Source organism: Acinonyx jubatus, chromosome B3, assembly GCF_027475565.1.
Source record: "Acinonyx jubatus isolate Ajub_Pintada_27869175 chromosome B3, VMU_Ajub_asm_v1.0, whole genome shotgun sequence".
NCBI classification, from domain to species: Eukaryota; Metazoa; Chordata; class Mammalia; order Carnivora; family Felidae; genus Acinonyx; species Acinonyx jubatus.
The window spans coordinates 102369391-102381401 of NC_069386.1; the positions used below are offsets into that span (position 1 = coordinate 102369391).

The following is a 12011-nucleotide window of genomic DNA, read 5'->3' on the forward strand; positions in this document are numbered from 1 at the left end:
GTTAAAAACCAAGGCTTCTTAGAATTTCTTTAAAGAAAGGATTGAACAGATAATGCTTCGTGGCAGTATTGTATAAGTCTGCTAAATAGAAGGATCATTTCTATTGGAAGAGCAAACGGCGGAGGTTTCATTGAGTCCCTCATTTCAGTGTACCCATACTTTCTCAACAGGTGTAACAGTTCTGTTCTTAAAGATCTAGAGGTTCATTTTGTATATAAACTATAGAACTGAAGTGCCAGTGGCTTTCTGATTCACTTAATGCTACCAGGGAAACTAAATATGATGAGAACAGGAATGACTGGATCAAATTAATAGAAATAGATCTTTTTGCAAGCAACATAATGCTCCTGATCATCAACCTTGAAAAGTAAATTAGAACAAGCAAATTACTGTTGAAAAATTCTTTCAGCACTCTGCTGTTGCTACTCAGCTAGTCATGGCTTAGCCAGAGGCAAGGGAAAAATGCACTCAGTTTTGTATTAACAAAGGAAACATTATTAAAGGGAATGTTTACATTGTGTTTATTGAAGTGTTCAAAGAATATTTGTTGCATCTTCAACCTGCTATTCTCTAGCCTAGTGCATGAGTCATAATAAAAATGAGCTGTGTGTACATTTTAGAAAAATAACTGACATTTAACTTAATTTGTTTCTGATCTATCTTCAAAATATTTAAGTATCAGACTTTAATACTTTCTTTTTTGAAGATTTTCATCTAAGAAATGTATCCCATAAGAAAAGACTCATTTGCTTGAATATACCTTCCAATTACTTCTAAATGCTTGGTAAAATTTTCTTCCCCAAAACAACAATGCGTAAGAAATAATGAGCTAAAAATAAACCAAAAAAAGAAAAAAGGAAAACAGCTGTGAAATTATTGAAGTGAATGTGTAACAATATGTAATATGTGCATTGGAGAAAGAGCATGATAATTGTGAGAGCTTTTGTGAGTTGCAGTTATCTTGAACTACTTCATAAAAACTAAGTTGACAATAGACAAGACAGCAAATGATAACATGTCAATCTAACATTTAAACATTTAAGAAGTAATGGGGCACCTGGTTTGGCTCAGGTCATGATCTCATGGTTCCTGGATTCAAGCCCTGTGTCAGGCTTTGTGCTGACAGCTCAGAGCCTGGAGCCAGCTTCAGATTCTGTGTCCCTGTCTCTCTCTCTCAAAAATAAACAAACAATAAAATTTTAAGAAGTATTGTATGTACTGGTAAGATGGGAAATTAATAATTAAAAGTTCAGAAATAATTTTAGCCTTTCACCTATCTAAAATGAACAATTGAAATCACTTCTATTTTAGAAGTAGGAAAAGTATAGTATTTAACAGGGATTAAAATACCATATTTTACTTGGTCTCTTAATAAGTGTTGAGTGTAATTCAGTATTCTGCAGTCTCTTATGGATTGACTAATTTTTGAAGACATTTTTCTTAGATTCACCAATAGGACAGGTTGTCAATCTTCTACATTTCAGCCTAAAAAATATATCTATCACAATTAGCAAAGATCATTAGCACATGCTGTAGGCTATTGAGAACCTCTTAGCCAGATATTTTATTACTTACATTTCTACAACATATACTTTAAAATCCAGAAAGAATTGATAAAAATTACTTAAAAGTTATGAATTGCTATATTTAAGTTTATATTTTAAATGAATTTTATTTAACATTCCTAAAAAACTTATCTTTGTCCATATTTAAAAAAAATTTTTTTTTTAATCTGAAAAAAAGCAAATGCCTCTAACGCTGATTTTACTAAGGAAGTAACCAAGGAAAAGTGGTTAGTAATGTGTATAGCTTAGTTAATACTGGCAAGAGGACTTTTTTTTTTTAAGTTTATTTATTTATTTTGAGAGAGAGAGGGAGAGAATCCCAAGCAGGTTTCACAGAGCCTGATGCAGGACTTGAACTCACAAACTGAGATCACGACCTGAGGTGAAGTTGGACACTTAACCAACTGAGCCGCCCAGGCACCCTGCAAGAGGACTTTTTAACTGATGTGGCTATCAGTGGCTTCATATCCATAATATGTATTTCCTTCATATTAAAAGCACAAGTCATTTGATTTAACATTAAAGGCCTCAACACAATTGAACATAAGGTATGACTTGGAACTAAAAACTGCTGAGTAATCTAGTTGAAACGGAGACCTTAATTTGGTCAATAAAAATTCAGTGTTAAACTTTTATTGTACTCTTATTATATGCCACTCGAGAACTAGACACAAAGGCAGATAATATTTGATTTTGAATGATACCTTATAACCCCCACAATGTATTAGCATTGTAATATGGAAGACTATTTCTATACGTTTATTAATACAGAAATTGTTCAAAGAAGTGATAGTAGATGTTCACCAGGCAAACAAAGAAGGGCATCAGAAGGGCAACATCGTATCTGTGCAGGTCTATCTGACACAGAATTCCAGAAACCTGAACATCTAATGTGGTAAGTGTATACACGTAAAGGAATATTTTTTGCTTCCAAATGTCTGAAATTTGGAGGGAGAGATAAATACAAATTTCTAAGCGAAACAGTTGTTGCAATATTTAACTTCCACCCTAACATACATAATATATGAAAGCACTTCTACGTACTAAGTATACATTACCCTATTTTGTTTCCCCTTCTCCCCTTCCTTGATAATTTTGAATCCATAGTTTGAGATTTGCCTCTGTAATATCAAGGAAATAGGGTGATGTATAAATAGGATTATAAAGAAAATTATAAGTGAAGAATTTATATAACTTGATATGGTAATATATGTTATAGTCAATTAATAAGCTAAAATTTTCTCTAGTTCACCTGTAGTAGAACTGGTACCTTTGGAACACATTCTTAGCCTTGTTTCCTTTGAATAAATATACATGCACACATATATATGTGTATAAGTAAAATAAGAAAAATACAAGTTCTCAAGCACTGGTCTCATGTATTAGTTTGCAAGCCTTTCCCCTGCTTCCCACACCAATATTTTGAACTTCTTGAGGACAGTGACATCTTCCCATCTTTGTATTCCCCATGCCACAAAAGAAGCTTAGTCTTCAATTCAGTGAAGTAGCAAAATGTTAAATATATAATAAAGCAGATTGTCTTTCCACTTAAATCAATGATGTTTCAGTGATTATGGTTTTGCATGTGTATATAAAAAGTTCATTGTGCAAACAGTGGTTCGGTCCACATTCAGCATAGGTGATTTCTGCCCCATGACTGCCATCTGTAGCACTACTGCAAGAAATGCCACCATTTATGACACTTCTTCAGACACACTGTGCAGAGCTTTGGCTCAGCCTGTTGGGCCAGCAACAGCTGAGGCCTGCAGTTGCCCATCATAGGACACATTCTTTGCAGTTCTGCTTCAGTGAACCTTAAAGCACTGGGCATTTCCATCTTAGAAATCCCTTCTGGAACTCATTCTACAATGGCTTTGTGAGTTCCCCACTATTCAGAGTTGATCCTGATTGTATTCAATAGAGTATGACCTGATCTACTATGACTCCTCTCATCCCATAAAGCCACAGCTTTCAGTGATTCCCTATACTGATTAAATAGAGTTGCTAGTATCCAAGAATCCCAAGTGATTATCTTGAGCATATCCATTAACATATATGGAACATATCCATATAATTAAGTGCTGTAGAGGAAATACGTGATCTTTGAAGTCATACACAGCTGATCCCAAAAACCATCTCTGCTATTTACAAGCTGGGTGGTCCTGGATAAATTACTTAACTTCTGTGATCTTCACTTTCCTCCTAGCCTCATAGGGTTATTTTGAGTATTAAAGGATACCAAGTCTTCTGCATGGGTATTCAATCAATGCTTTTTCCCTTCTGTAGCAAATGTTCAGAATGGCCTTTTCATGCCACCGTTTCTGCCCATAGTTTGACAGTTATGCCTTCAGATTCTCCAAATTGTATGAGTTGTCCATTTGGGACAGCATTTGGCCTTGCTGTTTTTTGTTTTGTTTTGTTTTGTTTTTTAAGTAACCTGTATGTCCAACATGGGGCCTGAGTTCACAACCTCGAGATGAAGAGTTGCTTGCTCGATCGACTATGCCAGCCAGGTGCCCCTATTTGGCCTTGGTTTTAAATGTTCAGCTTTATGTTATATTGCAGAAATGCCTACTCCGTTGCTTGACTTGGTGCTTGGAATTAATAAAATGGCTGTAGAATTGAGTGGGTGTAAGTTTTATAAAGCTCACTGAAGTTTAACAATTTGTCATTATTCCTGGAAGGACATTCACTCAAAATTTACATATTATAAGGTGTGAAAAAATAGCAATCTGCCAAAAGTGAGACTGAATGAAAATAAAATCTATCCACAGGAACACTGAACAAATGCAGCAATAGCACAAACTATTGATAGAGCTTAATTCTGGAAGTCTTTTCTGTATCTCATCCAAGATATAGTCTGTGCCATTCATAACTAATAGGTACATGTGAAAGTCATTTCTTCATAAGGTGAACCACTGATTAAGCCTGAGTCTAATGTCTGGTAAGGAAACGAATACATTCAGAATATTCTGAAACACATGTTTAATGTAACCTACTGTACTAGGCTATAGGAAAAAATGTAAAGATTAAGTGCTTGCTTTCCCAGAATTTATAATCTAAGATATAGAAAGGCTCTAAGTTGTTATCTTTTGGATTTTCTTGAAACTTTTTCCTATGAATAATAGAAAAAAATTGATTTAGTTGACAACATAATTTTTTCTTTTTAATGTCAAATTGCTTGATTTATTGAGTTAAAGCACCATTTGAGTTGTCAAATTTAGCTGGAGATCTGAAGTTACAGAACCAGGCAATTAAATCTTAGTAATGGTAAAAAGGGTTGAAAATAGTTTGTTCTTTCCCAACAGACTAGGAACATTTTGTTTTTTGTTTTGTTTTACTGGACCTTTTGCCCAAATTAGCTGTGTTGAATACAATACAAGAAGCTGCGGCTGCAGAGTGCTAATAGCAATGGGTATATTCCTTCATCCTCTCAAGGTCTGAGTCTCTCTGCCTGCTGTCTGAAAGTGGAAAAGTGAGGAACAAGATAACATCGAGGCCTATGCGACCCTCAGGAAACTCCCGCTGAAGACCACGCCCCTACACCCATGGAGGGGAGGGGCTTCCTAAATTCCCAGTCCTGCGCTGGAGGGTTCCCTATGGTTTCCCGGTTGGTGGCGCCTGAGAGCTTCCCAGAGGCTGCTCGAACCCACAGTTCTCATAGGTATTTCTCTTTTTGTTTCTATTTCTAGCAAATACACGGGCTTTGCATTTTTAATAGTGATATAAAGTCTCCTCCTTAAATTTAAATGAAAAGTGAATATATAACAGTATTAAGTGTACTGGAATTAAAATTAAATTTAAAAAATAAAAATGAATACACATAAAGAAAAATATTGAGTAAATAATAGTTCAGGTGGTAAGTGGTGAACAGAAAGGTGGAGACACAGATGAGTGCACAAAAATTATTTAGGAGCTCTTGGAAAACCAAAGTTTGACACTTAGGGAATCTAAAATAGGAATAGCTCTTCATTATGCTACTTGAGAAAGTTTTTCAGTAAAGTCCTCAGAGGGGCTGATAAGCAGTGTAGTCTACGGAGTATATACTCTGCCTTTTGGGTTAGGCAGACACAATTCAAATACCATCTTCATGTAAGTAAACCTTGGGCCTGGGGTCCTCATTTGTAAAATAGGAATCTTACCTCATAAGATTGGTATGTGAATTAAATGACATAACACATATAAAGAGGATAGTGCATAGGTGATCTCATTCATTCCTTTCGACTCACCCTCATATAATGTGAGCTGTTTCTATTTTATTAATGACTTGTGAACTGGAAGTAGGTCACAATTATTTCCAGTCCTTTTTTTTTTTTTTGGGAATGTCCTAGTAAAATAGAGGAAAGCAATATATTGAATTCCCACATTTAGTGCAGCACAGAAAAATTAAAACTTTGTGTTATTGGCGAAGTCAGATGTAGATTTTCATCTAGTGAAGCTAACCAGCCTCACTGCTTCTCCTCACACACACACACACACAGTAAGTTAACCTACACACGTACTCATTCTTGTAACACACACAATTTTCCTCTCTGCTTTGGTAACTAAAAGTTAAGAGCTGAGGGTGCCTGGGTGGTTCAGTCAGTTAAACTTCTGACCGGCTCAGGTTATAATCTCATGGTTCATGGGTTCCAGCCCCGCATTGGGCTCTGTGCTGATGGCTCAGAGCCTGGAGCCTGCTTCAGATTCTGCGTCTCCCTCTCTCTCTGCCCCTCCCCCTCTCATGCTCTGTCTTTCTCTCTTTCAAAAATAAACAAACATTAAAAATTTATTTAAAAAGACTAAGAATTGACATGTTGACCTTATTTGACCTTTTCCAGAGCTTTTAAAATATATTTTTGGTTATTATTTTTGTATTGTATTCCTTTTACTATTTTGTTTTTTATTTCAATGCATCTATTTTTATTCTATTATACTACCTTATCTTATTATATTGATCTTTATTAATGAATCTTTATTGCTATTATATCCTTTATTTTAGTTTCCTCAAGTCATTTTTGGAATACGGTTAAGAATAATTATATAATTATTTAATTATATATTTATTTATATTTAATAATTATATCCAAAATAGTGTTATTAATCTACAACTGATAAAGTTCTAGGCAAAATTTAAAAGAAAAAGATTAGAGAGAATTTAATATGATCCTGAAACTGATCATGTCAGACAGTTCCCTGGTGACTTCTAACTTTAAGCAGTTCATTCTTGCTAAAACACAGTGAACTTAGTTATGCCACCAATCATGACTTTACATCAAAAGCCATTAGAATCTGTTTGACCATTTTTTAAAAATGAAACTCACTTCACTAACTCTACCAGCTTATGTATTCACATACATATTGTCTTTCAAATTAGTCTCCTCTGGAGATGATTCTAGTGAATCCATCATAGCTAGAAAAATAATGAGGGGACTTCTCTTTGCAAAAGCCTTCAAAGCTAATTTAGACGCTGCAGAAGAAAAAATGAACTTTATGATTGCCTCTTTAAATAACACCCACTTTATCTAGCTTAATCAACCATCTTATATTCATAGGATTCAATTTTTAAGAAGTCAAATATTTGGAAGAGTATGCCACATGATTTGAAGGCCAATCACAAAGAAAAAGGGATTTCCAGAAAGATTTGGTATGAGGACAGAAATCACTGGAATAAGTGTGTAGTTAACCAAAGAGACAGTTTTGGAGCTCTGTTGCAAGTTTAGGTGTGTTTGTTTTTAAATGCATCTCATTCATAAGCACACCCCATACAGCAAAATTCTGCTTGTTTCTTCCAGGAAACCAAAATATTTTCAATATCAGGATTTATTTGAGTTTTGTTTGTATAAAGCATAAAGATAATTTTTTCAATAAAAATAACAATTTGAGGCCCTTTTAGAGCAAAGATCTATTTTGACAGGAAAATTGCAGCCATCAAATCTGTAGTGTGTAGGACTGGAACTGCCTAAAAAGAAGGGAAAATAAACGAGTATTCATGCATGTGTTTTCATATTCTAATTTGGATACTCTCAAGAGAAACTGAAAATTATGTTTTATAGGTCCTCCTTTTCCTTATAACAATCTTGTGATTATTTGTATTTAGTGTTAAATATTACCTGACACTTTTACTTCTATTATTTTTAGCTGTTCACACACAAATGCAGCGAGGCTGACATAATTACCCCTTTTTAATTCACAAGAGACATGTATTTACCTATTTGCCATGGCTTTTCATGCTAGCATGCTGTTTCTGTGACAAGACTACTTTGAACACACAGTAGGTAAAGTAATGTCGTCTGTTGCACAGCAACCTCAATAGCTGAATGTTAATTTAACCAGTAAAGACAAAGTAATTCCAATAATAAGAATTCCTTTCTTCCGACGAAGTTAAAAATGGAACTCAAATTGTTCTTATACAGCTCGTTGGCTTAGTAATCCCTAGCAAGTCAACCAAAATGCAAAGCCCATTTGCAAAGCTGCAACTGGTTACTGGAGATCCTAATTGAAGATCTCAGTATAGACTCAGTGTAGATATTAGTGGCATACTAGGTTATTTGACACCTGGAGTGGATTATTTTTAATACCTATCACCTCCATGTGGTTTTCAGTGATAATCATGAAAGGAATGATAGCCAGAAAAGGAGTGCAGATAAATGAAAATTGTCTTTTATTGAACATTCATTTATAGATATTTTGGGGGCTTTTTACTGGCATAATAATCATGCCAGTGGGGGAAAAAATAAAATGGAATACTTAGTGCAGAATAAGTAAAGAAAAAATACTAATACTTTTAAATTACACTAATGTACTTGTTTAATGTGTATTTATTTATTTGAGAGGGGGTGGGGAGATGAGCAGGGGAGGGGAAGAGAGAGAGGGGGAGAGCAAGAATCCCAAGCAGGCTCTGTGCTGATGATGTGCAGATGTGGGGCTCTAACTCATGAACCATGAGATCATGACCTGAGCCGAAATCAAGTCAGACACTTAACTAACTGAGCCACCCAGGTGCCTCTAAATTGCATTAATGTGTTTTAAAAGGTGAATTTATACCTTCACATTGGCTTGTCACAGTAATGCATTACAGTAACTGATGTGAATTTTAATAAAATCAAAATGTCTACAAAAGGTACAGTTTAGACAACTAAATCATACCACCATGATGTAGCCTTCCATTTTCTTGAGTTACTGTTTAGTTGAAAACAAATGATTAACAATAAAAAGAAGTATTATTCAAATTTAGTAAAAGATTTGATGTTTGAAATAAGATTTATACTTCTCAAACAAAAAGTTCACACTTCAGGTTTAGCATGCTGTCTTGTTATTGTAATAAAACTTCCCAGGATGACTGGATTGAGATGACTCAAGTTCTGTTTATCTTTAAAATCACTGTGCTAAATTATTAATTTCAATAGGATTATGTAGGACCATAAAGTTTGTAGATAGAAATTACCTGCAAAGCAGGCTTTAACAATCCATAACTGGGGTGTCTGGGTGACTCTGTAGGTTAAGTGTCTGACTTCAGCTCAGGTCATGATCTCGCAGTTCGTGGGTTGGACCCCCACGTCAGGCTCTGTGCTGACAGCTCAGAGCCTGGAGCCTGTCTCAGATTCTGTGTCTCCCTCTCTCTCTCTGCCCCTCCCCTGCTTGCACTGTGTCTGTCTCTCTCTCTCAAAAATAAATAAACATTAAAAAAATTAAAAACAAAACCCAAAAACATCCCCAACTGCTCTTACTAGGTAAAGGAATGGATGCAACCAAGTCCGTGTGTGTAGGCTGATGGTATAACTGGGAATTCTCCACATTAACTTCCATGCAGGATGCATTGTTTATTAAAGGATAAATTATCAAAATGTGCTAATCTGAAATTTACATATATTTTATTTCAACTCTACAATAACTAATTATTTAGAATTTAAACACACAAGAGGTAGTTTGGAAGAGAACTGTTTTGGCACTAACATTGTTTACAATTATTGGCATATGACAATAAAAAGCAAACCCATGGTTGGTCAGTTTTACTATTGTGTTTAAGCTTCTCTACAGACAATGTCAGGAGGGCACCACCCGGCCCTCAACGCATGACTGCATACTTTCATTTCATCTCTACCCACAAAACATGCTTTGTTTCGTGCCAGGTACACCAGCTGCAGAAAATATCCAGAGATGCTCTGCACCAATCTTTACACGTTCATCAATACTCAGTGAGGAGAACCAAGGATTAATTAGTAAAATTAACAGTTGTTAAGTAACTGTGTGTCACTGCTTCCCAGAGCCACTATACAACATGATTAGTTCGGCATCATATCCCACCATTGACACTATAAAGCCTTTTAAAAAAAAAAAAAAAAAATTTAACTGGAGAAGCAACTCAGAACTCCTTAAGTTCTCTGAGCTCTCAGCATGTTTGTTTCATCTTTGAGCACAACCTAGTTTCCACTCTGTTCTTTCCCCAATCCTAGAATCTCAGTACTCCTGTGAAATCCCAGAAATCTAAGATCACTTCAAAGTTTGTGTCCCCACTAAAGTATTAGGAACCTTGTGTGTTCCACCATTCAGAGGATTCACTTTTCAAATAGGATTGCAGAGTGAGTAAAGCTTAGCACAAAGACCAAAGGTGCAACTTCTGACGTGGAGACTGTTCTGTATCCTGCGTTATAGGGCCTCCATACCACCTCTCAGATCAGATCACACCACATCAACCACTCTGCTCATCTTACTCCCATGGCCCGCCTGATACAGTGACTTAGCCCATGTCATCACCTCAAGATTGCAAATGGTGCATGAGGGCTCATGAGCTTAGGGGAGCTTCTATCCTGATGAGGACAGGTTTGCAAATCTTTTTCTAAAGTCACAAGACTTTTCTATCCCAAAACTAAAACAGATAGCGCTGGTGGCTATGCAATCATGACTATATATCATTTATTGTCAGTTTTTTCATTCAAAAAATGTAGGAACAAGGCACGATGACTACATAATCTCTAAGGTTCCTATCACTTTCTATATTTCTATTGTACATATAAAACAAATTTTACATAAACCAAATTTTGTCGTCTATAGGCACATAATTTTGAGGAAACAGAAGAGACAAATTGTTAATAACAGGAAAAAGTGATAGTGGTGACAATGATCACAGGGCTCATGGTTAGGAAAGCAAATTGTAGAATTATGAAAATCTTTCCTTGGGGCACCTGAGTGGCTCAGTCAGTCGAGTGTCTGACTCTTGATTTCAGCTCAGGTCATGATGCCAAGGTCATGGGATGAAGCCCCGTGTCTGGCTCCACACTAAGTATGAAGCCTGCTTGAGATACTCTCTCTCTCTCTCTCTCTCTCTCTCTCCCCCTCTCTCTCTGTCTCTCTCTCTCCCTCTGTCCCTCTCCCCCACTTGTGCTCTTTCTCTAAAATAAAAAAATAAAATTAAAAAAAAATTTCTTCTCTTATGGAAGTCCCTTGATTGGGTCTCTCTCTCTTTCACACACACACACACACACACACACACACACACACACACACACACACATGATTTTGTGAACCTATAGATTCTTTAATTCAACAACATATAGAGCATGTACTATGTTCAGGCACTAAATTGAGCACTGGGGATTCAACAATGAATAAAAGAAACCCGCTGTCTTCATGGAACTTACATTAAGGAGAAACAGAAAATAGAGACATACACAGATGTTGAGAGTATAGCTAAACTACACCGTAAGATTGCTGCCTTGGCATCTATTTCGTGTGGCCAAGCTGCCTGCTGGGGTGTGGAACTCACACTTGCCCCTCCCTTGAACACACACCCACAGTCACAAGTAAATCTAAGTTCCTGACCTTTGTGATAAGCAGTCTCTCCCATCTCCCTCGGCCTTCTCCTTGTGTACCCCTTAAATGAGATGAAAACCCTGCTTTTTTTAGTTTGAATTGGCCAATCTGGCCAGGAACACCAGGGTCTACCTGCAGACTCTATTAAGGAAACACCCTATGTCTTACCACACTCTCTCCCCTGGCACCTTGCCTTGACCATCGTCTGGGCCCCTTGAGGCGTGCCATGTACTTCCTCCGGGATCTGTGAGTAATAAGCTTCTCTGTTTTACTTTCCCTTGTGCTTTTTGTTGAACTGTGGCCCACCCTCCAACACCCTAGGGCTCTACTTAACAAATGTTAACAAAATCACAACAATAAGTAAAATATGTGGTATGTCAGTAGTGATAAATTCTTTACAGTTAAAAAAAGGGGAAAGAAGAAGGATGAAGAGTTCTGGGGGATGGAAGCAAGGTATGATTTTTACATGATGTACAACTGTCACAGCAACTGAGGGCAAGAGTGAACCTTCTGGTAATCAGGAAGAGAGCAGCGAGTGCTGTAAAAAGCAGCTTCCACACCATTCGGGAGAGAAGTGACCTTGCTTGTCACAAAATGGCAGGTATCACAAGGACAGGTGAAGGTGTTACTGAGAAGTGCTTTCACTTTTTAAAC

At 36.4% G+C, this 12011-nt stretch overlaps 1 protein-coding gene across 3 annotated transcripts in view; it reads left to right on the forward strand.

Moving 5' to 3' along the window:
* Nucleotides 1-7285, forward strand: part of AP5M1 (adaptor related protein complex 5 subunit mu 1) — a 31484-nt gene extending 24199 nt beyond the window's left edge. The window contains exon 8 of one of the 3 annotated variants that reach the window (XR_003422504.2): nt 5004-7281. Coding sequence is in view for 2 of the 3 variants with exons in the window: in XM_027065800.2 (XP_026921601.1) it covers nt 5004-5094 (91 nt within the window). In the remaining variant the exon portion in view is untranslated. Of the gene's footprint in view, nt 1-5003 lie in introns of all 3 variants that reach the window. The other 2 variants (XM_027065800.2, XM_053224481.1) reach the window with 2 other exon arrangements.
* The last annotated feature ends 4726 nt before the right edge of the window (nt 7286-12011 follow it).